Source organism: Lates calcarifer, linkage group LG9, assembly GCF_001640805.2.
Source record: "Lates calcarifer isolate ASB-BC8 linkage group LG9, TLL_Latcal_v3, whole genome shotgun sequence".
Classification (NCBI taxonomy): domain Eukaryota; kingdom Metazoa; phylum Chordata; class Actinopteri; family Centropomidae; genus Lates; species Lates calcarifer.
Genome location: NC_066841.1, coordinates 483,722 through 510,462, shown reverse-complemented (window position 1 = coordinate 510,462; position 26,741 = coordinate 483,722). Strand labels below are relative to the sequence as shown.

General features: G+C 43.7%; 1 protein-coding gene and 1 long non-coding RNA gene across 2 annotated transcripts; one reads left to right on the top strand and one right to left on the bottom strand.

Annotated features, from left to right (window-relative positions):
* Window positions 1–912: 912 nt before the first annotated feature.
* On the bottom strand, window positions 913–26,671 carry LOC108895784 (versican core protein-like). The gene is given in 18 exon segments (XM_051072800.1): window positions 913–2,991; window positions 3,087–3,269; window positions 3,371–3,515; window positions 4,452–4,534; window positions 5,533–5,691; window positions 9,039–9,152; window positions 9,256–9,369; window positions 9,501–9,827; window positions 9,879–10,866; window positions 11,395–11,585; window positions 13,544–14,401; window positions 19,170–19,347; window positions 19,349–19,467; window positions 19,834–19,961; window positions 20,092–20,266; window positions 22,062–22,508; window positions 24,320–24,397; window positions 25,658–26,671. Coding segments are annotated over 17 exon segments (4,536 nt in total). The 5' UTR covers window positions 24,387–24,397; window positions 25,658–26,671; the 3' UTR covers window positions 913–2,731.
* On the top strand, window positions 5,703–7,347 carry LOC108895794 (uncharacterized). The gene is made up of 2 exons (XR_007813831.1): window positions 5,703–6,871; window positions 7,123–7,347. It is a non-coding gene; the product is annotated as an uncharacterized LOC108895794 (long non-coding RNA).
* Window positions 26,672–26,741: the final 70 nt, after the last annotated feature.

Genomic DNA, 26,741 nt, shown 5'->3' with positions numbered 1-26,741 from the left:
ACCAAGGCCATTCATGGTGCTGCTTTCTGTTGATTTTGTAACTGAAATACTATATGTTGCCAAAGCAGGGTACTGTTTTAGGAACTGAGTGACGACATGTAGGTGATGTGTTGGTTTTTATGTTGATTCATATAGTCCTGCTGGTTTCTAGGAGGCTGTTTGTCTGAATATGGCAAGGTCGGGTAACACAGGTGTCACGCCACCATTTATCAGCATTCCTCTACTCTGAGTGTCTATAAATGAACTTATTTCATGTTTTCTACCTCATTATAAAGGGGAAAATCCACATGTAGCACCAAGTATATTCATTTTATCCAGAGGCTGTTTGTATGATTCATGAATAACTGGTGAGTTTGGGGTGGGGTCTCTGGGAGCTCAGTTACTGGTTGCCAACATGCCTTAAGGTAAGAATCTCTTACAGTAGTGTTACGATAATCTTGATTGACTTATATGATACAACTGTTAATTAGCCTGACGTGGTCTCGTTGTTTTGATTTAGCAAATGCTAGCCATCACAAGTGGATGTAACATGAGGTGTTAACGTGATTTCATGGAGGCTGGTGTTTGCCAGCGTACTCATTATTCCAGATTTCACCTGTGTAATCCAGACTCTACAGGTCTGGAGACAGAAGTACCTTCAGAGAGCGACAGGAGGAGAGACAAGAAGACGTGGAGTTAGCAACATGCATTTATGGGATATGAATATGTACAGATGGAGAAGGAGAGGAGGAGAGGAGCACAGTGCATCATGGGAAGTCCCCCAGCAGTCTAGGCCTAAAGCAGCATCACTGGGAGATGGTTGAGTTTTAAAACCTGCTCTGTGACCTGTTCCTTCATCACCATCAACACACACACTGTAGTTTATTCTGACTCAGACTCAGCATTTAAATAAAAGTGCACAGGCAGGACAGGTTGTGTTATAAGAGTTCATATTATTGCACAAACAGCTGACAATGACACTGAAACCAGGATGATGCACATTTTTACAGTAACTTGAATGAAGAAAGAAAAAACAATGATTACACAAAAATAAGCTCTTGTGCCACAGACACAGTAAACCCCATCAACCACATGGAGTAGAAAAGACTTTAAAAATGCATATACATTGACAAACAGTATATAAAAAGAAAAATGTATGAAGAACATGGAAAAAGAAGTTAAAATGCATAAGGATCACATAAAAAAATCTTGTGTATTTTTCACATTCCCTTATTTGTTGGGTTAAAAACACAGTTTCCAGATCTGTAGCAAAACAGCAACATAACTACATCTAGCTGAGAACACCCCCAAACTCAACTCAACCATGTGGAAAATGTTCAGTAATAACCAGGAGCATTTTGGTGGTGGATCTGTTGGGTTGATTTTGAGTCACAGCACAGTTAAAAGCATCAACAGCTCGACTAACGTCGCTAAAACAAATGCAGCGAACATCTGCGACGGCAGCATCGCCGACTGAAAATGATCAGATGTTCTCTGAAACAACACGAACAGACTCTGTAAACAGCAAGGAAGTCATCATTAACAGAATCACTTCAGTTCCAATGACCTTTATTTAATATCACAGTCCATTCATAGTTTTAAAGTATACAATAAGTTAAATTCATATGGCTTCATATAGTATCTATATTATATATCCTATGATTAATAGCCACACACACCACACATTCATAATAATCTACCACCTGCTCTTTAGCTCTGTGTGCCGCCCTTTAAATCTCCCCTCTCCTTTAAAAACCTTTTCTATGCTAAAACATTTTGTACAAAAAATCTACAAGGGAAATCAACCAGTAAAAAAAGGGTCATAATAAGCAGCATGAACGGAGTGTGGACAAACTGAAACTGTTCTGCGATAATAATTTAAACTGATGAATTCATGCTCTTTATCATCAAAACTACTGGACTAACTCATAGAAAAATAAACCACAGATTTCAGTGAGTATTGTGTTCTGGTAGTGAGACACTACACTGCTGGTTCTGTATGTGCCGTGTATTAAAAAAATTAAAGGTGCCGTGTGGAGTTGTCGATCACCGGTGGTGCTACGGAGCGACATGTTGTGTGTGATGTGATGCAGAGTCCTGCTGGAGTTAACGTGGTAAAAATGCAGCAAGACACCAACAAAGGTGAGAAAGATGATGGTTGCTCGCTGGAGAACAGGAGCTGATACAAAGACGCGTAAGCAGATGTTCATATCTCTCTAATAGCCATGCTAGTAGATTAGCTCTAGCTTTATAAAATGTGCTTTACTGATGCTTTCTGATAAAGGAATAGACAGTGAATGGAAACATAACTGATGGTTCAACTCCACAGGGCACCCTCACAGTAAGATCCCACAGAAGGCTCTGGGTTAAACTGTGTTCAGACAAACTCAACACAGAATCTAAGTGTGATGACTCACTCAGTTTCACAGACCACCCGTGTGGTTGACTGTTAAACTGACCACACAGTGAGGCCATTAATGCACCAGACCTCCTGTTTGCACTGTGACGCTGCAGAGAGATCTGATATAATCTGAGCTAACTGACTAAACTCTCACTAGTGTTACGGTTCAGATCCTGGAGTGTTTGTGGACAATGTACTGGTGAAACGTCTCCCTCCTCCTCCTCCTCCTCAGAGACATTGATAGACAGTTCAGTACATTTGTCTGTCTATCGATGCCTCTGCACTGACACAGCCCGCCTGCTGTGATTGGCTGCCGCTGTGAAGCTGATTTATTAAAAACCACAAACCCAATCAGTGTCTCATCTGATCCTCGTTATTGTGTGTGTGGACCGGCACCTCCCTCTTCTCCCTGAAAAACTGCTGGACTCGATTCTGCAGAGGGATCCAGAGGTTCTGCAGGGTGCTGTAAGTCTGCTGCTGCTCTTGGGTTTGAGTGTGTTTCTGATGACTCTTGGTGTGATGATGAATGTGATAGTTGTAGAGTCTGTTCTGCTGCTCGTTGTTCTGGTTGTTGTGGCGCCGCAGAGTAAATGACTTGTGGTAAGTTGCGGCTGAGAGAAAAGACGGGAAACGTTTCAACAACAAGTCACAACTTTAACAAGTGCTGATCGTCCTACAACCTGGACGCTCTGACGTTAATACTCACGGCTCGTGCAGGTGACTTTGGGTGCGTCCCATTGGCCGTTGGCCCGGCAGCGAATTGTGGGGGCGTGTCTCTGGATGAAGCCCTGTTTACAGTGGTAGCGGAGCAGGGAGTTGATCTCGTATCGAGGCTTCATGGCCCCAAACACCCGAGCATCCTTCACCACAGGCGGCTGCCCACAGGACACTGGATGGTGGGAAACACAACATGTAAACATCTAAAAAATATTGAAGTGGTGAGTGGACCAGGTCTCAGGACACGGACTGAGACAGGAAACCTGTGCGTACCTGTTCCCTTCTTGCAGGTGAAGGTCAGGTGATAGTTGCAGGGCACGTCGTTCCACTGTCCGTCCTCGTGCCAGATCATCACCACACAGTCCTCTCCTGACTGGAAGAAGCTGTCCGGCTGGTTCGGCCTCCAGTGGTCATATTGCTGTCAGAACACAATTTTTCACTGTTTAAACTTTATTGTGCAACACTCAGTAAACACTGCAATAAACAGTAAATTATTACCCAATCCTTACAAGGACTATATCACAACTGGGCTGCCACTTCATCAAACTGAGAAATTTAAGCTGAGCTCCACGTTTACCCTGCTGCTGTCAGTGCGGCTCAGAGATGAAATCACCGCCTATCCCCATGAGATGATGATTAAACACATGTGGCTGTAATTCACAGAGAGACCAGAGAGTGGCGCTGCCGAGACGACAAACACCACAGGCTGAAACAAACCAAGGCTCTCTGAGCTTTACTGTAAATGTACGAGAAGTTTGTCTAAAAACAACACCACAAGATAATGAACACACAGACTACATGTATGTTGTTGCTCTGTATAAAACACGCACTCTGCTGAGTGTACAAACTTCAACTCTTGGCCCAGTAAGGGTGTGCCTCTATATACTGAATGATAACACATTACAACAACAGAGTCGCCCCCCCCAGTCTCAGGTTTCAGGCCCTCTGCTCTCATCAGGCCCCACTTTCACTGCGTAATTCAGCTCACATGCTGCAACAGCTGAGCGTTCCCAGCAGATTCAGTGTGTGTGAGAGTGTGTCATCATGACTAAAAACACTGACACTGACCACCGACACCAAGGAGGTGATGTGATGATGTTTTCTGCTTTAAACAGCAGAGGAGGTCAGTTTCTTTTCTGTTTGCTGGAGAAAATGAAACAAACATCTTCCTATAACTAAAAATACGTCTCATGCTGTGGTTGCTGGTTAGAGTTCCTAAATAAAATGTTAAAGCTTATAAAGCACGGCTGTTGCTGTTAATAACACATCATTACTCATTAGCTAACTAATGCAAAAACTTTAACGCTTTAGACTTCCCTCTCATTTTAAAGATGAAACTGTGTGCTGGTCTTACCATTGGTCTGCTGTCCGTCCATCTGAAGTCCCTCTCAAACATTTTGTCGTTCAGGCCGATCCACTGATAATCACTGCCCAGACCTGCAGAGGCAAAACACAGCAGAATCTAACTCTGAGTCTGTATTAATGTGAGTCATACAGAGGGGAGCGGGGGTCAGACTTTAACGACGAAAACGCAGCTGGTTGATGGATGAAGAGACGTACATGAGCAGGGTTATTACCATTCAAATGTTTCTGGAGAGAATGAGGAGAGATGGACTGTTTGTGTGTGTGTGTGTGTGTGTGTTGATTTGTCTGTTTTACAAGTTTGTGGTTTGAACATGTGTGTGGCAGCGGGAGCAGAGGAGAATCATCAGGAGTGTGAACAGATGAGAGAGCAGGAAGCAGAGGAAATGTTCAGGCCGAGCTGCTCTCGGGGATGGCACGAGTCCACGTCTTCTCAGTCAGCAGCTGAGAGGCCGTCTACATGCTGCTCAAACACCGTCAGATCTGGTTTCTCTATGGAAACTCTCTGGATCCTCTCTGTTTAAACTACGTTTTATTAGTTACTTCATCTTCCTAACACTCATCAGTGGATTACAGCACAGATGACTGGCCTCTCTCTGAGAGCACTGAGGGTTTAGCTCTACATGCATGTTTACTTACCAGTAAAATTAGGTAAATCTTTGAAAGACAAAATCAGTTTTTAACAGCCTTGGTTGACAGAGTGCTAATGACTGACAATGCTAACATGCTAATGTCATGACACTCCATCCAGCAGCTGTTCAGATATTTACTTAAGCAAACATGTGACCTTGTGGTGGTGCTACAGAACAGTTACAGGATCATCAAGGTCACATGGATTTATCCTCTGGGGACCATGAATACCTGCACCAGATTTCATGGCAATCCGTCCAGTAGTTGTGGAGATATTTCAGTCTGAACCATCCGTAGAGCTAAGCTGCTACTGTGGCTTAAAACTGATATTTTCCTTTAAGACTGCCCAGTGTCGTCCACCACTAATGACTGAGAAGCAGAAATCATCACATCAGGAGTTGTAGCTGAAAATGCACCGTGCTGATTCCACATCGCAGACTTACGATTGACGAACAGCTGCTCCTCCTGTGACAGGATGCTGGTCAGGTGGGCGCCGTGCAGCCGACACTCCCTCTCTGCAGCATCCCAGGTCCGACGGTGTGTGAAGTACTTATAGCAGTGAGACTGAAACTTCTGCCAACCAAATCCACACACCTCAGTGTCTGCAGGGAGGAGGACAGAGGAACAGTTAAAGAACTGCATCGGACAATACCATAAAAAATCACTGAGTGCATACATCTGGAAAACACTGAGTACACCACGTCTAGACTGTTTGGATAGTTGTGTATAATTACATAGTGTATGAAGGCAAGAGAAAACAAAAAGCATGCAAACATATGGTATTATATCCATATGTGTCAAACAGCTTAAATCAGATATAAACATCTGCCTGCAGTAAAATCTACTGACAGCAGTGGATAGCTGATTATTTATTATCTTATTATCGATCATAAAGTTGACTAAGTGGCCTACTACAGAGCTGTTTATAGAACAAGAGTTTACTGTTTATAGTTTATAGTCTGTAAAACAGGACATGATGTTTGCCCTAGCAACTGTTTTAAAACCACAGAATAAAGCCTCTGCATGGAGAACCACGGCAACCACATAGCAACCACCTGGAAACACCTTAGCAACCACTCAAAGATCAAACAACCACCTCGGCAACATCTGAAGGTGTTCACGCTGGACGCTCACTGATTGGACAGTTTTGGTGATGTCATCCTGCATCATCAGAGCCACATGAGGAAGTGAGTTTCTGGAGACTACACTTTACTGAACCTGATGTTTTGATTTATGTTCTCTGGTGTCACAAAGAGCCAGTCCGGTTTGGAACAAGAGTCTTGTGCTGATTATACATTATACATAATGTTGATTTGGACCCATGCTGTTGTAACAATGAACCTACTGCAGCTACACAACAACATTGATTTGTTTATTTCTCATCAAACTCTTTTGTTCAGGCCAGAGAGAGAGAGAGAGAGAGCTGAGGTCCAGCTGGGGAATAATGGCTCCTCACTGAATGAGCTCAGTAACACACAGTTGGACTTCATTAACCCTCACAACTCTCCAGTTGTCTGCAGGTCAGAGGCACACAAACAGTAACACACACAGCTAATGTACAACACACACATTTAGTTTCATATACAATGACTGTAAGCCATATAATCAGCTCTCTGCTTTGTCAGGCTCAGTAAACAATGGATGTTTTGTATCAGTGGCTTCACAATAATGTGCGTGCCAATAAAGCCGTGATGGAAAGTTGCTGTCGAGGCTTCGGGGTATTAGCCGTCGTCAGCCCTCCTCGTCTTTATAACTCCACCGCACAGCCACCTGGAGGGTCAGGTGAGGTCTCCGTGCCCGCTAATAAACGCAGAGCTGTAATCCATGACTCTCCTTCTGGCAGTTTGAAAATAGCAGTGCACTCTTCTGAATGAGGCCAGCCTAAACACTGCCTCATCCAGAAGATGAAGGAGAGCCTGACTGAGTCCGAGGCAGCATTTAACAGGACTGATTCAATGCCACACAGCTGCAGAAGCTTTCTGGCAAAATAATAGAGCAATTATCGTTTTTTTTCTGCTTCTTTCCACTGGCAGAAAACTACGAGAAGACAGCTGTGTCCCCTCTATCTACTTACGTATGTGGCTAGGAGAAACTGCACGGTGCTTTAAACAATACATATGTTGTAAATGCTGCATACGTCCTTCACATGGATACACCCTACACACGGGAATTTCCAGTTCTTATTCACCCAGCCTTCAAATGAACATAAAAAGAGGAGTGAAAAGAATTCAATAAATAAAATCATCTTTTCCATGTTTTGCTGAGCGTCTAATCTATTTTCATGCTGGCTGAGACAAAGAAAGATGTTTTGCAAACAGGACAGAATATTAATATTTAAACTGTTAATACCTTTAATTATCAGTGGTAAAAAGTAACTAAGTGCATTTACCTCTTATGTACTTTTACTTGAGTATTTTAATTTCATGCTACTTCTGCAGCATTTCAGAGGGAAATGTTGTTTTTTTATTTCATAGCTATAGTTACTGATTACTTTGGAGATTAAGAATATAAAAAACTACAATCAGCATTTAAAGTATGTGTCACTGTTAGTAAATTAAATCACCCATATACAGTGTATAAAACACCAGCATGGGCTCTTAATAATCTGATCAGAAGTCTAAGATTGATTTTAGGCAGTGAGCCAAGTTCAAATTCACTGAGAAAAATTCCAACAAAACTTTAACAATTCATTTTTACTACTTGAGAAATGATACCCTGCCCATTAAATCTGTTAGTAAAAGCAGCTGAACTGATGCACAATGCATTCTGTGCTAAAGCAGCCATGAGTTCAGTGTTACCACTCACAATAACAACTGAACTGCACCATAAAAAGAAGAATGTGGCCTTATCATTTCATTTTTTCAAACGTAATAACGTCTTACTCTCACTCAAAGAATAATAGGAGAGACACATTAAACTCTCAGCACTGAGAGCTGGTAAATTTCATGGAAAATATTAATCCCTGGAGTCCGCTTGTTTGCCTGAACCACGATTAGGTGCTGAGTAATGACTGAAATATTGGACGAGAGGCTGGAACTAATCTACTGAGGAGCCGACGCCCAGAGCTGGAGGCCAGCTCACGACCAAAGTCATGACTGAACTACATGCTGTATCCACCTGTGTGCATGTGTGTCAGTGTGCACACTGACCTACTACATGTGTCCAGATCTGTTGTAACGATGATTCCAGATTATCGGAACTTTGGTCTTATTTTTGTAGTTTTGGCTGTAATTCAGTGATCAATGATAACATCACTACAAAGAAATCTGACGTGTCAACAGACAAACTGTCTGTTGAAACCTCCGGGTTAATCAACCTTTTGAAGAACAAACAGAAGTAAACAGGAAAATTATTACTCAATTTGTCTGCTTCAGCTCAGACCTACCGCATGGTACAATATGATTTAATAATGGAACTAAGGGATAACAGCTTTAAGTGAAAACACATATCTCTGTAGGTCCTGAGATGTTAAAAGACGAAACACAAGGCTAAAAAACTAAACTCAAATCCTGAAATCCCAAATCCAGAACATTCAGTTCTGCCTCCAAATGCACTGGTTTAGATAATCTGGACAAATTGTTGGTCTGTTTACAGATTGTCTGATCCTGAGCGTCAGAATGTTTGAGTTTCCCAACCTGCTGGACGTCACTGTAACATCTGCATCATGTATTCCACTTTTGAAATACAGTTTGAGTGCAGAAAAATAAAAATTAGATGAGTAGTTATCTGTCTGAAGTCAAAATTCAGAGTATACGCTCAGAGAAGCGCTGCATGCTGCATTCAGAGGCACCAGGGGTCTCAAACTTAGCTTAGCTCATTACTTAACCTTTAGCATGGATATACAATTGAAATGAACTGATTTCACTACAATATCTTGCTGTGGTTTGACCTGCAAAGTCTGCAGTAGCACCATAGTCTTGTTCAGTGTGATTCCTGAGAAGCAGCTGACCTTGTTCACAGAGCTCTCCTGCGTAGCTCGGCAGGCAGAGACAGGTGAAGGAGTTGACTCCGTCCAGACAGGTGGCTCCGTTCAGACACGGGTTAGACTGGCACTCATCAACATCTGCAGACACACAACACAAGCCTGTGTTATTCCACATCATCTGTCTGTCAGTACGGGGTCAGCGTGGTTTGTTAAAAAAGAGTGTGTGTGTGTGTGTGTGTACCCGTTTCACAGTGCTGTCCAGTGTATCCAGGTGCACACACGCAGATGTTTTGTGCTCCCTTCTTGTAGCAGGAGCCTCCGTTCTGACACTCACTGACTGAGCACGGCAGGAGATCTACACAAACGATTCAGATGAAAACCCGTTAAAATCTGGTAACTGCATCATTAGCTGTGCTGTAATGTGGGACCAAAAAGTAAACGTGTAAAGTGTAACAGAAGAAATCACCAACAGTGGAGTTCATGTACCTCTAATATTCACAGTGCTGGCCTCCACAGAATAAGCTGAGTCAGTGCCGGTCTCTGGCTGCTCTGTGGCCACGGTCTCATCTGGTACCTTCACCAGAGAAGGGGCGATCTCTTTGTCATAGTCCACAAATTCGTCGTCTGGGAGAGGAGTGGCAGCCGGGTCGGGAGACAGAGCCCACTGGGGGACCGAGTGGGTGCTTTGATCAAAAGTGTACAAGGGCGATGTGGTGGAGAGCACTGACTGGCTTACATACTTGGTGGAACTTGTGGTGGGCCTCTCAGTCTGCTCTCTGTAGGACTTCGGTGGAGCGTGGGGGTGTGGTCGTCAGGGGTTGTGGGTGCAGGTCTGGTGGTAACAGCGGGATGTTTCTTATCATCTGTGGCAGCGAGGAAGGGATGTGTGGAGGGTGTGGGTGTGCTGGGCTCTGAGGTCGATGTGTGTGGTGAGGGTGGTGTGCTCTCCAACAGCTGCTACAGATGGTAAAACTGTAACAGCAACCTCTCCAGAAAGGTCAACCACATCACCCGCTTCCCCAGAAGCCTCCCCCTCTCCAGATGGCTGCTCTGCACCTGAGCCTGTTTCTGCGGCTGTTTCCACAGCTGGTAAAACTACAGGGACTTCTGTGACCTCGGTACCTGCTGCAGGTTGAGGCGGCTGGGTGTGAAGGGTAGAGTGAATGGGTTGTACTGTGCTGGTAAGACCGGGCGTCTCTGGTGGCTCTTGCCCTGACGCTTCGTCTTCTCCAGAGGCAGAACCCTCAAAGTCCTCAGTCTGGGTCTGGGTGGTGGTCTCTCGTGACTCTGTGTCTGGGACAAAAGTAGGAGGCTCTGTCCCCCCAATTTCAGTCTCATCTGTCATCACACCTAACTGGATGTCTGAGGCCGGGGTGGGCGACACGTCGTCTGCAGAGCCCTCCTGCATAACAACGTCAGTGCTTACGCTTGCAGAACCCTCCATGTCCTCGTAGACGGAGACCGCAGCACTGACAGGCTGAGAGACTCCGGGGAGGACTGGGCCCGATGGTGTGGTAGGGGCTGGTGATGAGACATGGGGTGTATATGGGGGTGTGGTGATGGTCTGATCATCTGGTTCTTGAGTTGTGACTCTGTCAAAGTCAGTAAAGACATAAGGAACCGTGTCTGTAACTTCATCTGGGTACGTATCTGGAGTGTGAGTGACGGCATCGCTCGTCTCCTCTGTAGGCGTCTCCTCTGTGTGGATTTCAATGACACTGTAGTCAAAAGGAGTCGCGCTTTCCTCCGTCTCCTCCTCCTTCTCTACGACAATGTCTTCTACCCGAACAGGAGTAGCTGTCTCAAACTGATCCCCTCTAGCTTCCTCTGGTCGCTCTGGTTCAAATGTCACCTGGTCGGATCAGAAAAGCAGGTAGAGTAAATAAAGGAGAATGAGCAGCATGTTTTTAAAAGGATCACTTCATTACTTGGGTCTTCCCTGTAGGTTTGTCCATCATTCCTGTCAGTGTTATTTTCATCAAGGAAAACCAACCAAGGATGAAATGTCTCACATGCATGGATAAAAATCTTACTGTTTTCATGCAAAGTGATTGGTAAAACAGAATCTCCCATCGCCCAAAACTATCTCTTCCTCAGAAGCTGTTTGACTTACTGTCTCTGCCAGGGATGTTAGCTAATGTGACCAGTACAGTCACAGATTTACGGATTCAATCAGATAAGACATGCACACCAAGATTCAAGAAGATGATTTCAGTTGGCTGTCTTTTGTGTTCAGGGGCTGTCGGCAGGAATGAACATAAATCCTCTAAATCATCTTCTAGATGTTCACTAAAGGTATGAGAGTACAACATTATCATAACTGACAGAAATGATGGACAAAGCTGCTAAAATAGAACCAGAACTATCCCTTGGACAGTACCTCATGTTTTCCATTGACAAAGCTGACAGTTGGAGGCAGGTTGATGGGCGCAGGATCGAGAGAGTCGATGTCTCCGCTGCTCTGAATGGCCTCGCTGGTTATCTGTGAAAGGTCAGTGATCTGGGGGAACAGGGACTGGGGGCCATCGACGCCGCTCACAGGCTGGTTCAGGATATCCAGGATCTGGTCAACTAGAGACAAACACGAGACAATAAGAAACAGAAAAGTCAAGTTTCTCAGTTTGATAAGTCAGCTGTTGTGCTCCAGCAGCTCGTTTCTGATGTTGATTAAAATGAGCCAAAGAGCAGATCTGGATGAACAGTCAGGTCTGTGTTGCTTATGATTAAGGTCAGTCGGTGCCAGGGGGCTGCTCTCAAACAATACACGCTTGTGTCTTTTCATTAAGACTTTATGGTACACATGGAAGCTATATTGTGGGACCTGAGTCGACCTGAGTTTCTTGTGTTATTTTGTGTGAGGACGAACAGAGACGCACGCTGTGACCGGACCGGGAGCTGCTCTTTGAACTGAACCAGTTTAACTAGTTGACCCGTGTTAGCCGCAACATGTCGGCCAGAGTCTAAAAAGCCTCTGTGTGAGTCGGAACTCGATCTGGTATGAAACAGGAAGACTTTTCATCAAAACACTCGATGCTTCAATTTGCCTAATTTCCTCGAGTGGTGGAAACAGTGAGCTGCTGGGCCTCACGTGAACCAGCACATGCTTTATGTGGTGATATATTACCTCTGCAACAGAATACGCCTCCAACATTTCAATAATAAACACAGCTCCTGGAAGATGGCACCGCTTGGCTGGGGGCAGCAAACACATGAGCACTGGAGTGAGTGTGTGTAGAAGTGTGTGAATGGAGGAGGGAAACCCAGACATGGGGCCTCCTCACGTCTACGAATGTTATTGCTACTGAAGAAGTTATTGATCATCATGAAGTCATTTAATTTCAGTTGGTCTGTACCAAGAGAAAAAATCTGGTTTGTGTTGACATCATACAGACCGACATGTAACTCGCTGATTGGACAGATCTGACCTTTTTCTTTGACATATATGAAATGAAAATGAACAGAACATTTTAGATTTTTGGAATAAAACAAGCTGGTGGAATAGATTACTGTGGACTGTGGGAAGTTGTAACAAACATGAAAATACTCAGTATATTAATTGAAATTCAGCTGCTGCCCTAAAATGATCAGGACATCCCTGTTTCTGACTGAGCCCTTCGACTTTTCAGACAGAAATGTTAATAACTTCAACCAGAGGCTCCGGCTTTGTGGCCCCTGGGAATGTGTCTGGCAGATATCCATCCATGGTGGTGATACAACAAATACATGACAGGAAAAGACGGAGAGTGTAGAGATTGTTGGATAAGATGTTAATTACAGAAATTCAGACAGCTCCCTGGAGAAAAGACAATTAAGCTCAACAATTAGAGGTTTGTTATCGGCTCTTTGTGCAGCTATTTAAACCTGGAGGCTGAACACACAGCTCTTTAGACACGGCTGCCAAAGAGAACAGAGGCTAATCACCTCATCAGACCACCAGAGGATCTTTGAGTGTGTGAGAAAGGTGAAGCTTAAGAGTCATTTGCTCTGATATATTTGACTATTCATGAAGCTCTGCTGCTCTCCCACCAGACATGCTCCGATGTGTTTACAATATGTTTAGCGACAGGACTGGCCGAGTGGAGATGACTGACTTCATAACTTTCCACATCTGGCTCTGAAAACTGTGTGTGTGTGTTTGTGTGTGAGAGTCTGTCAGCACACAAATACAAAGGTAACTGTTTCCTATGAAGGCAACAAACAATACTAAATCAACTGGAGCAGATTACTGTAAAGTCCCTGACGGCTCAGAGAAACAAGCATGAGGTCACTCTGAAAGATAAATGTTCTCGCTGAAAGACCAAAAAGTTTCATATTTCACGTGAAACTCTCTGGTCCCAAAGCACAGAAGGCTTGCAAAAGGTGCAGGGGGAGACACATTACAGCACACACTGGTAGAGATATGAATATTAGCTGTAGTTTAGTGGAGGTGATCGTCTGGAGGGGGCGAATTGGACCTAAAATCTGCCCAATTATTCTGCTGTGTGGGGCAACATAAAGGAAACTTGGACAAAACCAAACGTTTGACTCACCTGACTGATTCTTGTCGTGGATGTTAACGATGATGAGATGGAAAGGTGGTTTGGCCGACGTCTCTTCACCACCTGCAGGAAAGGCCAGCAACGGGTCGAGGTCAACTGTCAGCGCAGCTGCGGGGGTGACATCCTCTTTAAAAACCACTGCAGGTTGTTGTTGCTGCTGTTGCCCGGCGTCTCCACTGCCGACTGGGAGGCCTGGCTCTGGGGTGAGGATCTCTGAGTCGACGTGCTGTAGAGTGATCTCTGGAAGGTGCAATGGTTTCAATGTGGTTTCTACGCCCAGCTCCGGCCCTGTGGTCATCTCTGGAAGCCAGCTTGGTTTCGATATGGTTTCCGCCCACACCTGTGTTGGGGTCACCGCTGCTCCCACCTCAGTCCCACTGGAGCTGTCATCGCTGCTGCCTCCCTCCCCGCTGCCGCTGCTCTCGTCTCGGCCTGCCCCCGCTTGGCCTCCCTCCTCTCCGCCGTGGAAGATGTCAAGGTGTGCGGTCTGTGAGCGGGTGGTGGGTAACGGGGGGAGCTGCATGGGGTCCACGACGTCTCCTCTAGCTGGCACCGCCTCGACCCTGTTTACGTGAAACTGTTGGATATCGTCGTCGTCTAGGATGGGAGTGGGGGTCACGGCGGCTGTGGTGTGAGGGGAGGTGTGGGGGAGTCCGTGTTGGTCGGGTGAGGCTGTGTGTGGTCTCTCTGTTGAATGTGCAACAGGCTCTGGTGCTCTTTGAATTTCAGCTCTTTCAGGGACTAAGAGTGGCTCTGCTGTTGGAGTGTGGGGTTCAGACGTAGAGTCGTCAGGTTTGTAGGCGGCTGGAGTCATCGCTGGACTCATGGTCGTCGGCTCCGGTAGTTTGGCTGCAAGAGAGGGAAAGAGAGAAGAGTATTCCCATTTCAGTTTCTTTAAATCCTTTGTAGTAACGACTCAACCGGGAGAGTTTCATGTTCCAAGACTTAAAAAGAGAGAACTGTGAGTCATGTAACTGTCTGCAATAAGTCAAAAAATATTTGAATTAAATTATTAGCAAATATTTAGATAGTCACTTTGGATATGTGGACAGATGATTACCACTAAATCTGTTACGTTGCCATCATGCAGTCTGAATGAGTTTTAAAGTGAATGTCTGTGTGCTTAGTTGATGTTATGGGTACGGGTCGGGTTGTGAGAAGGGTTCTGAGTTTGAGCTCCTGACAGGACGGATCCATGACTGCACTGCCTGTCATCAGCAGAGAAACATGGCTGCACTGATACACAGCAGCTGTTCAGTAATGGACTGTTACCAATATTTTGGTTGAGTTGACTTTATTATCAAATAAAATGGTTTAGATCATCTGTTTAACTCTTGGTTTGGTTCACACTTGATTGAAATCATGATCAAAACTGTAAAAAATTATAACAAACTGGGATCATCCTTTTAAAACAATTCTCTCGGTTGGATTCATGTTTTTTCTGCTTCAACATGTTTTTTGTCCACATGATAATTTAAAATTCTTCCCATAACAACTTTTATGAAAGTCTGAGAGACTGAAATGTTACAGTTTCTGATCTCTGTGAGCGTCAGACTATGGATGTAAAAGGGCTGAATATCACATTTCAGACGTCTGAGTGGGTGTGAACGCTGCACCAACAAGTTTTAAAGTGGTTTCTGCCAAAAACTACACTTTGGAAAACTGACGTATCACGTTAATAATAATAACCACTGGGTAGAAAATCAATAGAAAAACATGAGGAATGCTTTGGGAAATGCTCCACAGCACTGTAAATTATATCTAATTTGTAAAGAATGGGGTGAAACATGCAGAACTCTGAGTCTGGACCACATCAGGTCCACAGCAGTTATATCCAACATGTTTACAGAATGAATCAGTATTGACATGACTCATTAAAAAAAGAAAACTGTACACTATCTGGAAAATGCTAATCACGCAGCCGTCAGCTTACAGCGGGCTATAAAAGGAAATGTGGCAGCTTTGATTTTTGAAACATGAAGTCACCTGTCAAGAATAAAACAGTCTCAGGCCTTGAGAGTGCTGAGCCAGTGGTGTCAGAAAAATAACAGTGACTGCAAAAAGGCCTGGCTGTGACCAGAAAGGCTTTATGATAGGGAAAGAAACATGCTTCTCCTGCTAAAGCCTGAATCCATGTTTTCCTTTCTACTCTAAACACACAATATTTACAGCTCTGAACAGACCATGAGGCTTTTGTGGCAAAGATCTCCTCAAAATAGTCTGTGATGCTAGCAAAGATTTATATCGCATTATGATTGAATACATACCATATGAGAAAAGACAGGAAATAAGACTCCCAAACACACACACAATGCTGCTCTTTGTGTAGGTCTAAGTGCTGAGTTCATATAGTTAGTGTCTTGGGAGTAAGCAGCAGGCTTTGAACGTCACTGACATAATGCTTTAATAAACGGGACGTAATTGACTCTCCTACATATGGATGGAGGGGAGGGGTGGGTGGGATAGGTGGGGTTCCCTTTTTCCACTCTTCCTCCCTCACTCTCTCTAACCAGAGGTGGAAAGTAACTAAGTACATTTACTCAAGTAGTAGGTGCATTTTTTTTAGGTACTTCACTTGAAACTTTCCTTATTATGTTTATACTGCACTACATTTCTGATGGAAATACTGCACCTTTTACTGCCACAGATACTCCTCAGATTAGGATTTTTCATTAAAAAATCATTTGATAAGCTAAACTCTATCCCTAAAATACTGTTAAAGATTAAACCTGTTTCCCAAGCAAACTAACTGATCGAGGCAGAAGTATTCCAGAAACTCTTTTGTTGTGTTTTGCTCAGTAAAATTCCTGTTTTTGTCAATGGAGTTTGGTGGGGATGTATAGCAGTGTTCTGGTTAAACAAAAGGATCCCACTGAACTTGAAGATGTCTGTGAGTTCTTTCTTTCCACTCTAAATTTGTGGGATGTTTAAATGACTGTTAAGAGTAACAGGTACAGTTATCCAATATTTCACAGAAAGTAGAGAAAGTCTCAGATTTATACTGTGGCCCTTTAGAGGGGCCCATCCCCTAGGTTGGGAACCACTGAACTAACAACCTAACTGTACATACATACAGTATGTTCACCTTGTTACACTTCTACTTGAGTAAAGGATCTGAGGCCACTGAACACGCTGACGGTGTTTACTGCTGATTGGCCTGCAGACTCCTGGGATTAGCTGTGTTCTGGTCTGGTCTTTTGCACTCTGAAGGAGACCCGGGCTGCGTGTTCGACCCTGCCCAGATATGATGTCATGTGTTTGGCGAGCTGCACTCATCTGGCTGGGGCTGGGGGTCTGTCCTCATACTGTCACTTTACTGTACGTTAACTCTCTCCTGCTGCTCTGCCACCTCGACTTAACGCTTGGCAGGACACATTACACAGCCTTCAGGTCCAGAAAAGTACCTTTACGCTGCCAGACGTGTGACTGTTTGCAATTATATCATCTGTAAAGCATCATACTCAAAGTGTATGATGGGTTCCTTTGTTTGCTGCATACCTACTTCACACTGCAGACTGAGCTGACCTCTCCTTCAGATGTTTGTGTTGTTGAGTGTCTTTTAATGATGATGTTACTTGTGGGAGAGCAAGGTCTGCAATCCCCCTCTTTTCCACCTTCTCCTCCCTCTGTCTGTCCGCCTGTCTGTTTGTCTGTGTTTGGGCAGGGTCCAGCTGTGAAACGTTAGGGACCTGTCCCGCTTCTGCAGTATCTGTGTTAGAGTGCAGTGAGTTGGGTTTTCCCCTCATTAAAAAAAAAAAAAAAAAAGTGCCCCACCATAAAGGAGGCAGTGGGAGTTTATTCCTCTTTTGTTTGGGGTTGTTCTCTCTCATCTCACTCTGTTACCACGTCTTTACGCTCAGCTGCTTTTAAACAGCTGCAGATTGTAGCCTGTTTGTGCTGCAACACACCTCAGAGTTTGTGTAGTCAGCTACAGTTTTCTTGAGTCGTATGTGTCAGTGATTTGGACTTTTGGATGAGGACCAGTCTGGAGCTTGTAAAACGGTGCAGGATCGACCTAAATTTACCCTTCCTGTTGTTATTTAAAATCTTCCTTTAGCCTCAACTGATCACACTCTGCTTTTATTTGTTTGTTTTTATTAAAGGAGGAAATGACTGAATCTGAAGATTGTTCAACTGTCCTTGATCGATTTCCTTATAAAAATATTAGCAGGACACTCCAAAGAGGCTGCACATAAATCTGAAGGGTCTCCAGATGATTAGCAGGATGGAAAGCACGAAACATTTTCTCCTCCAGACTTTTTTTTTACTGGATAGTTTTACCCCCTCAGGCCTCCTAAAATTATTGAAACTCATTCTGAGGGCCAAAAAAAATCCCACTGGTTAATAGAGTCTATGTATTAACCGTTGAGGTGAGTAGCCATTGCCTTATTTTTGAAGGGATAAAAGCCAAAGGGGCTGAAAACCACGCTATAAGTCATGTATTGAGGAATTATCCTTAAATAAAAGAAATAAGGTTTTATCTTTAAGTGCATATCTAGGCTCTGAGGGATTTTCCAAAGTTTTCTGTTGCACAATTTTCTTTAGCTACAAAAATAACTTTCAGTGGATACCTCTCTTATCATTTTCCAGTTTTTCGCTGATTTTTTTCCTGATACACAACCAGAATGTGCCAGAGTCATTAATCAGATATTAGTTACCAGAAATTTGTTCAGTTACTGCTGGATCACATTTTAACCACTTGTTTGATTATCTAACAGCGTCTGAAACCCCCTTTCCCACGACTCTCTGAAGCTGTAACTCGCCAACAATCATGACCACTGACGTGACTGGTCAGTTGAAAGAAAGAGAACAAGAGCGTCCAACACTATGAAAGTCTTCAAGGAGAGATTTGAAGACCTGTGAGTCATTATCTCCATTTGTACAAATCATCGTGTCAAGACTACAAAGAGGCACAAAAGCCCAGAGGAGGCTGTACTTAGAGTGTGGACATTTTTGTCTTTAGATGTGGTTGGACAACACTTTGTGAAAACTGGTTCATTTGAGGAGATTTGTTCACACTGAGGCCTTCACTTTGCAAAGTCTGGTAGATTTTCAGTATTCACACAATTTTTTTTTCCGCTCAGCCTCCTTTGTTCTCGTCGCAGAAAAAGTTGAACATTCAAAGACAGAGTCATACATGACACGTTTACATCGACTCTTGTCCTTGAGCAAGAGGTAAGACTCCAACTTTGTCAAACTTTGTTGACTAAACGTCTGACTGCTGTTTGTTTGCTGTCAGCGTTGGTTTCTTTTCTCTTGACCACCATCGTTCCCTGACCTTAACCAAGTCGTTTTGCTTTTCTGTCAGTCAGTCAAACCAGAAATCAGTTTTTATTGCAGCAGTGTGTGGTAACAGTTTTGCTGATGTCAGATCAGAAAATGCCTACCTTAGTCGTTCTGTAAGGCTTTTTTAACCATTGCTTGGAACATGAAGAAATATTTCTTCCAGGACTGCAAAGTACAATGTTTTTCTCACATAAAGAGAAAAACTTAATACAACTGATCACAGATTTAGCTCCATGTTCAAAAACACCACTGATGTCTGTATATCACCTTCCTTCCATCTGATTTTATAAGCTCCATCCAGGAGGTTTCAGGCAGTCGAGGAGAATCTTACCTTTGAAGCAGAAAGCTCCGTGCTTGTCTGTGGGGTCTGGGTAGCCGGTTTGGTTTTCGTATTTGTAAAGCGTGCGAACGCCCAGCAGACCGCCTCCACACTGAGGCCTGGGGACGGTGATGGGGTAGCGGACGCTGCCGTCGGCCAGCCAGCCGTAGTCGCACCGGTTCAGCCCCTGCCCTCCAGGCAGCGAACAGCTGACCGGGCGACGCCAGCACAGCATCGTGCTTCTCGCACTCCTCTCTCGCCTGCTGCAGAGTGAGCTTATCGCTGAGAGATGGAGGGTAGAAGACCTCACCTTCACACAGAGCACACACACAGGAAGTCACAGGTTTAGTAGCGTGGTTATGGTGTGGAAGTACTTTGGTGATTTATGCTTGTTAGGTTTAGAATGAATGGAAGCTGCCTGCATTTAGTTTATTTTTGACCTTACAAAGAGCAGTTCACAGAACAAATCTCTCTCTAGAGTTTGGTCAGTTGTCACAGAACTTCTGTGAGCAGATTTCTGCTGTTGCTGAAGATCATGCAACATGGCCGAAAGCTTCAGGGCAACAATGAGCTTAGTGGACCTTCAGTGGAGATTGTGTCTTTGCTTTATAAACAGGCTGTTTCCCCCTGCTGTCAATCTTATGCTAAATATATCTGCTCATGCTTTTGTCTTTACCGTGTAGTTTGTCTACGAAGCAGTACACATCGTATTTCTCTGTGGGGTCGCGGATGCCGTACGTTCTCACTCCTGGCCTGCTCATCAGATCACCCAAACAGCCGGAACGAGGCAAGGTGATTGGATATCTGAAAAAAACAATGAAGGCAGCACACAAACTTTACTTCTGTCAACATCTGGGCCTCTAAAATGCAGATCACTATGACACATTAGGAGGAAGATTTTTGCAGTTAACATGGCAAACACATGAACACACACCTGACCGACTGGTCGGCGAGCCAGCCTGCGTCACACTGGTCCAAGCCGTCCTCAAAAGCAGCCATCAGTTGTTCAGGTGAAGCGATGGAGGCGCCAGCAGCACGACACGCATCCACAGCTCCAGGAAAGTCCAGAGTGTAGCGGCTGGTCCTCGCTCGGTAGTGGAACACAACACCTGGATGAAGATGACAAACAACACTTTTTACCAGAGGAGACCCCTGAAGGGCAGCGACAGATCTGACCTCCACTGTAACAGTAAGATAAGATAAGATACGATAAGATAAACCTTTATTAGTCCACCAATGGGGAATGACATAAATACAAGTAAGGGCAAGATAAAAACAAGATAAGGTTATAAAAAATCAGTATAAAAAAACAGTATAAACATGACAATGTGATAAAAAATATTAACAGAAGAGCAATATACACAGGACTTTATACATAGAGACAGAAAATGAATACAGATACTGCACATTTGAAAATGGAATTTCACACAGTGAGTGACTGTACAGTGAGTATTTTGTACATGAAGGTCAGAGTTACTTTATACACTGAGCTGCAGTGAATCTCAAATATTTCTGGGCTCTTGCTGCCAGAGTTCATCCAGTGGAAACCCCACAGTGTTTTGTGGAAGATTATCCGTCAACTGAGCCAACCGCTCGCTCTCAGACATTTACACAGATTCCACATTAATAGTGAACAGGGATCTTTGTTCAGCAGCTCCAGACAAAGACACTCCCTATGAGAGACACACAACTCTCCATTTAACAGCTCAGCCATCTATTCACATCCTCCTGCAGCGCTGCCAGGATATCCTCGTAAGTTGGAGAAATAATCCCCCCATCCATCCAAAAATAAAGGAGCTAATGACACAAGACAACAGCTACATATAGTCGGAGGATGACAGCTGAAATAGCTGACTGGTTTGTATTTCTCTATAGTGTCATGTAATGATCTGGATTCTCTGTTGCTGGAGTGCTTCAGTTTGTCTGGTGTAATCCTGAGATTTTAATAATCTACTGATGCAACATGGAAAAACTCCAATAATAATTCCTCTATTTAGGGATAAAGTTCCCATAATGTTGAGTTTTGGGGATGTAAATAAGCAAATGTAAATCTGCTGAATTAGCTCTGATCAGCTCCTGTCTGCAATGAACCCATGGATGTATCTATCACTGGATTACTGTGACACTGATGAAAACATGAAATCGTGATTATTCTCAGGCAAGTTCTGCAGTGATGAGGGGCGTCTTGCATCTGCATGCACCTGTCCCTTTCACCTCACACAGCACCTTTGTCTCCGTCTCAACTCTCCCACGCCCCCCGAGGGAGGTACCTCACAGTTTGAAAACCTCCTGTGTAATCTGATGTAATTTTAAATCATTATGGATGACAGAGGAGATGGATGATGGCACAAGGGAAATATACTGGAGGAACAAATTTCCTCATAGTGGCCAAGAGGATGATAGTAAAACAACCTTTTTTATGTGACCTGTAGGCTGAAGCTTTTTAATTATAAGATGATTTATGAGGTGATGATATGTTGGTGTTGTGTTTTGAGATTGTTATGCTGCCCCCCAGTGGCCACAAAAGTGGGTGAATGTCCAGACTAGGTAGGGCTGCAGCAGCAACATTTCTGAAAGGATCTATTATTCAAGAAAAGTAACATAAACCACCGAGCCCTGACTCAGATCTTCTCTGTGGGCTCATCTTTCACTCAGTTACCTGACCCATTGTTAATATAGAAATATTAGTGCAGCTGTAAAGAAAACAGCATACATGCACAGGCGTGAATCAATACTCAGGACAGCGCCTTCTCCTCTGAAAACATCAGCGAAGTCTCTGCCAGCTGCACACATCTGGATTCAGTCACTGAACAAGTTTGTAGACTCTTGATATTGACTGCTAATTTGACCTATAAAAGTGAGGAACTGGCAGAAAGTATGTGCATGTGTGTGTGTTTAACTCACCGGTGACGTTGAGGCTGACGGTGTCTTGAGTATCCTCCATCCCGTGCATCACCTCACAGCGGTACAGCCCTGCGTCACTGGCCCTGAGTTTCACTATCATCAGAGAGGCGTCCCCGATCGACAGCGGGTGGCTGGCCACTGACACCCTGTTCCTGTACTCCTGGCCCACCTTGACCACACCTCCCTGGGCCACCAGCACCACCTTCTCCCCCTCTCCCTCCAGCTTCGTCCACTTGATCCTCAGCAGCTCCTCAGGACTGGGGGTTTGAGGAGCGTTGGGGAGGAGGAAAGGTGCAGGTGTGGGAGTGTTTGTGGTGTGTGAGGGGGCGTGGGTCAAGCTGCTAGGAGCAGGCGGCATTATGGAGAAGTGACAGGGCAGCACCACCCGGCCCGCCAGAGAACCAACTGCAGGGGAGTTCTTCTCCATCCTCATTGAGTGTGATGGTGCTGGAAAACAGGAACCTGCATAAGTGTGTGTGTCATAAGGGTGTATCGTACAGTCTATGGGTGTAACACAAAGCTACTGTCTGTGTCTGTTTACATCACAAAAAATAGAGTCACAGCAGTAGTTGTTACAGAAGCTCTGTCAAAAAATATTAAATGAAAAATACCCCAGATATTTTAGCCATTTACCTAAATTAATCACCAGACTCATAAAAGCTGTTTAACTGTTGATGGTCCAAGTGGAAATGAACTGTGCTAACAGAGCAGGACTTTTTAACATCAGGAAAACACAAGATGGAATTGTATTTAGTCTTATTACATGATTTTATCTTTAAAAACTGCAGGTTGGTTTGATTAAAGAAAGAGGCACAGATGAAAATAAAGTTGGTCTAAAGTGTTAATTAGGAAAAATGAGGAAACTACTGGTAAAACGAGTCTGCAGACATGCTAGCAGCTCGGACGCTAGCTAATTTGAAAGCTAATACCAACATGCTAACAAGCTAATTCTTGTGTGTTAGCATGCTAACATTTGCTGATTAGCGTCGGGAATGTCATCAGTATTTGATCAAAAACTAAAGTGTTTGACGGATTAAAATGTAACCTGGTGGTTGTGCTAGGAGAAAATATTATTACAAATTCAATTAATGCACAAGAACAATATTTTCTGTGCAAAATTTAATCACTCAGATGTTTTGGTCTGAACCAAAATGGCGGTTTTAGCTTAGCTAAAAACAGGCTAAATTAGCTAGCTGTTTCATATCGCATTTTTCTTTAGAAAGGAGGTCATATGTGCAGTTAGGCTGGCATAGCGGTGCAGTAGTTAGTACTGTTACCCCACAGCAAGAAGGTTCCGGGTTCGGTCGGGGTTTTTCTGGTTAATTGGTGACTCTAAGTTGGCTCTAAATTGACTCTATGGGTAAAGCTAATAAATGGATGGATGGATGACGTCAAAGGCACTACCTAGAGACGGAAGCCGTGCAGCGCGTTCATAAACATCAACACTGCAGCCTAGAAAAACATAATTAACCTGTTAGCTGAACTAAAGTGCATTATACTAAAAAGAAATCAATTGTTCCCCATAGACAAAAAACAGTTAAGATTTAAAATAATGAATAAATAAAAACCCTTTAATTAACAATAACACAAAATCTGGAAGTTTACTGAATGTCTGAGCGTGAAACATTCAACAATCATCCAGATTCATTTGGTACTCAATGAAAAAGTCTGATGATGATGAGAAGTTTGAAGTCATAATGTGCATCTTTTACAGACGTTTATCCTCATTAGACATTGTAGATGCTGCTCAGTCTTTGTATGATGCCTGTGTTTTCATTTGACTCAGTTGTGGCTCTGACGTTTGTGCCAATGAGACAGTGTGTGTGTGAGTGTGAAAAAAACTAAACTTGCTTCAAAAATCAGGATATTTTCATATGTGTTTACATCCTGACATGAAGCAGCTTGAATGAAAAAAATAAAAATGATTGATTTTTCAGACCATGGAAGATTGGCTGCAATTTCTCAATATTGGCAGCAAAAGAAAGCAGCAATCAGACTCTGGCCTGCACAGTCTGCTGCGACAAAAGATGCAACACACTCCATGTGAATGAGTGTGATTAGTGGAAAGCTTGTCCTCAGAACTGATGTACAACTGCTGGAGTAATAATCACTTTCCACTTTGTCAGTCTTGGATCCTGTAACCTGGCACATGTGCTATTACGCCTACGTAAGCAGAAGGGCATGAGGAGAGGAAGAAAAAAGCCCGGTGACGTAGTTCAGTTTCAGGCTTCACATCGTTTCCTGAGGAGTGGACTCACCTGGTTGAGGACGAGCAGAGCACAGACACACCAGACAGAGCAGGTGTGTGAGGATGTGAGGAATCATCTCAACACAATCTGTAGGAAAGGATGCAGGAGTCAGTGATGCACCTCATGAAATGATTAAAAACAGTAGCTGCTGTTTGGTGTCACTCATGCAGCAGTGGAGAGTAAAGAGGATTTTATACTTAAGAACATTTTGAGGTACTTTACATAAGTATTTCCATTATCTACTACTTCATACTACTGCAGCAGACAATAAGTGTCCTTCACAGTTCGAGGTGACGTTAATGTCTGCAAATGTCTTTGGTCCAAACAGCTTCCAAAATCCCCCAAAAATACACTGAAACAATGAATCAACTATCAAAATATTGCTGATTAATTTCCTGTTCAACTAAATAACTGATTAATGTTACAGCTCTACATCTGAGTACTTCCCCCACATCACATTACATGCACTTACTCTGTATGTTTATACACCTATAGCTGAAAGTAATGCAGTGTAATACAACAGTCCTGCTGTGGCTGTTTCTATTATTTTGTCCACCCCATTTATCAGTGAAGCTAAATAACAGAATATAACAGGATTTATTACAGGACTGTTTTATTAGACTACATTAGTTTTAGCTCTAAGTAGGCTACCTAGTATCAGTAGAAAGTAACTAAGTACATTTACTCAAGTACTGTACTTAAGTTCAGTCTTGAGGTACTTTATACTTCTACTGCACCAGATTACACAGGAAAACATTGTAAGCTACTTTTTACTTCACTACAGTTACTTTAGTTACTCATTACTTTACTAAACGACCCAGTTAAAGCTGAAGACATTCAGCTGATGATACTCGTGTACTTTCCTTTAGGTAAACGTTTTGCAGCAGGCAGACTGACGAGTGAACTCACCTACTGACTGTGTAGAAACTCATTTCATGACTTTAAATTCAGATTTAGTTTATTTCTGTTTCTTTAATCTGACATTAATGACGATGAAGCAAAAAGCTGAGAACGAGTCCAGATGTGTGGCCACAGCTGCGGTGATAAGGCTTATCAACTGATCAGCTGTCAGTGGATGTAAACGGACCTAATTGGTCCTAAGTGTCACTTTTATCAATGAGCCTCTTATCATTTAGTTTTATCAGTGTGGGAACATTCCTGCCCACCCAAAAAATCTGCTCCTCCGGTGGCAGTCAGGAGGAGAGACACGCAGAGCACAGCATCAGCTGCAGGAACATCTCTTCAATGTTTCCCTCTGAAAATCCCTTTTAATAAATCTCATGAGTTTTAAACCGAATTCTGTGCAGAAACTTCAGCGGCAAATTGTTTTTAAAATCATTCTCTTACCTTCTAACTCCTACAGAAAAGTCCGAAAATCCAGTTGGCTCGTGTCCGGTTTGTGACTGAAAACTTTTCCAAACCAAATTCCCGGAGGTCCCAGATGAACAGCAGCGTGTGAGCGGTGCAGCAGCAGCAGCAGCGGCTCCTCTCTCGGTCCGGACCTCTTCCACCTCTCAGCACTGGCTGCAAGTTCAAATCCACTTGACACCCGCTATTATCCAGACATTATGGGAGAGGAGGGGCGCACATGCAGCTACGTACACCGCCCATCGGGGTGTGTGTGTGTGTGGGGTGGGGTGGGGGTTGTGAGAGTGACAGAATGAGGAATAAAGTGAATGAGACAAAGAGAGGGAGGTGTAGATGGAGGAAGTGAGAATGGGGAAAGCCCGAGTGACAGAGACACTCACTGTTTACCTGCAAGATATTAAAGGCTCATTCCACTGATTTAAAGTCGCTCCTTCTTCGAGCTGGGAGGAAGAGACAGAACAGAACCATCAAAATCAGAGCAGCAGAGCCTGACCTTTCACCTCTGCTTTGGCTCAAGCTCCAAAAACACTGGATACTACATTTCCCACAATGCATCAGCATATTTTCACTGATAAGTGTGAATCTATTTAACACTTTTCTAACAACAGACACACGAGGCTTGCGATTGTTTCAACTGTTTTCCTGTCAGTTCTAAAGACTACAATACCCATAAGCCTCAGCTGTCCTTACTGCTGAGAGGCAGCTGAGTCAGAGCTGCAGTTCAGTGTTTATTTTATGTGAAAATAAAATGATTAAGGATTTTAAGCTCAGTGATTGGATATTGATGCTAAAATGCACCATGGGAGTCATAGTTAACTCGTGCCTTTGATTTCAGAGAACTAACGCTGGCTGCTGCAAAACGCCTGACCAAACAATGAAACCAGCAGCAGCAAATCATTATTCCCTGCACTTTACCAGATGAGGTAAGTGTCTGTCAGTGTGTTGCTTCAACTACTGGACAGATGATGAAATCTGGGCAACGAAAGTCTGCTGGAGTAACAGAGTCATGAGCCTCATGAGATGCATCACATGATCAGAGCTGATAGAGGATCGAGATTCCTCC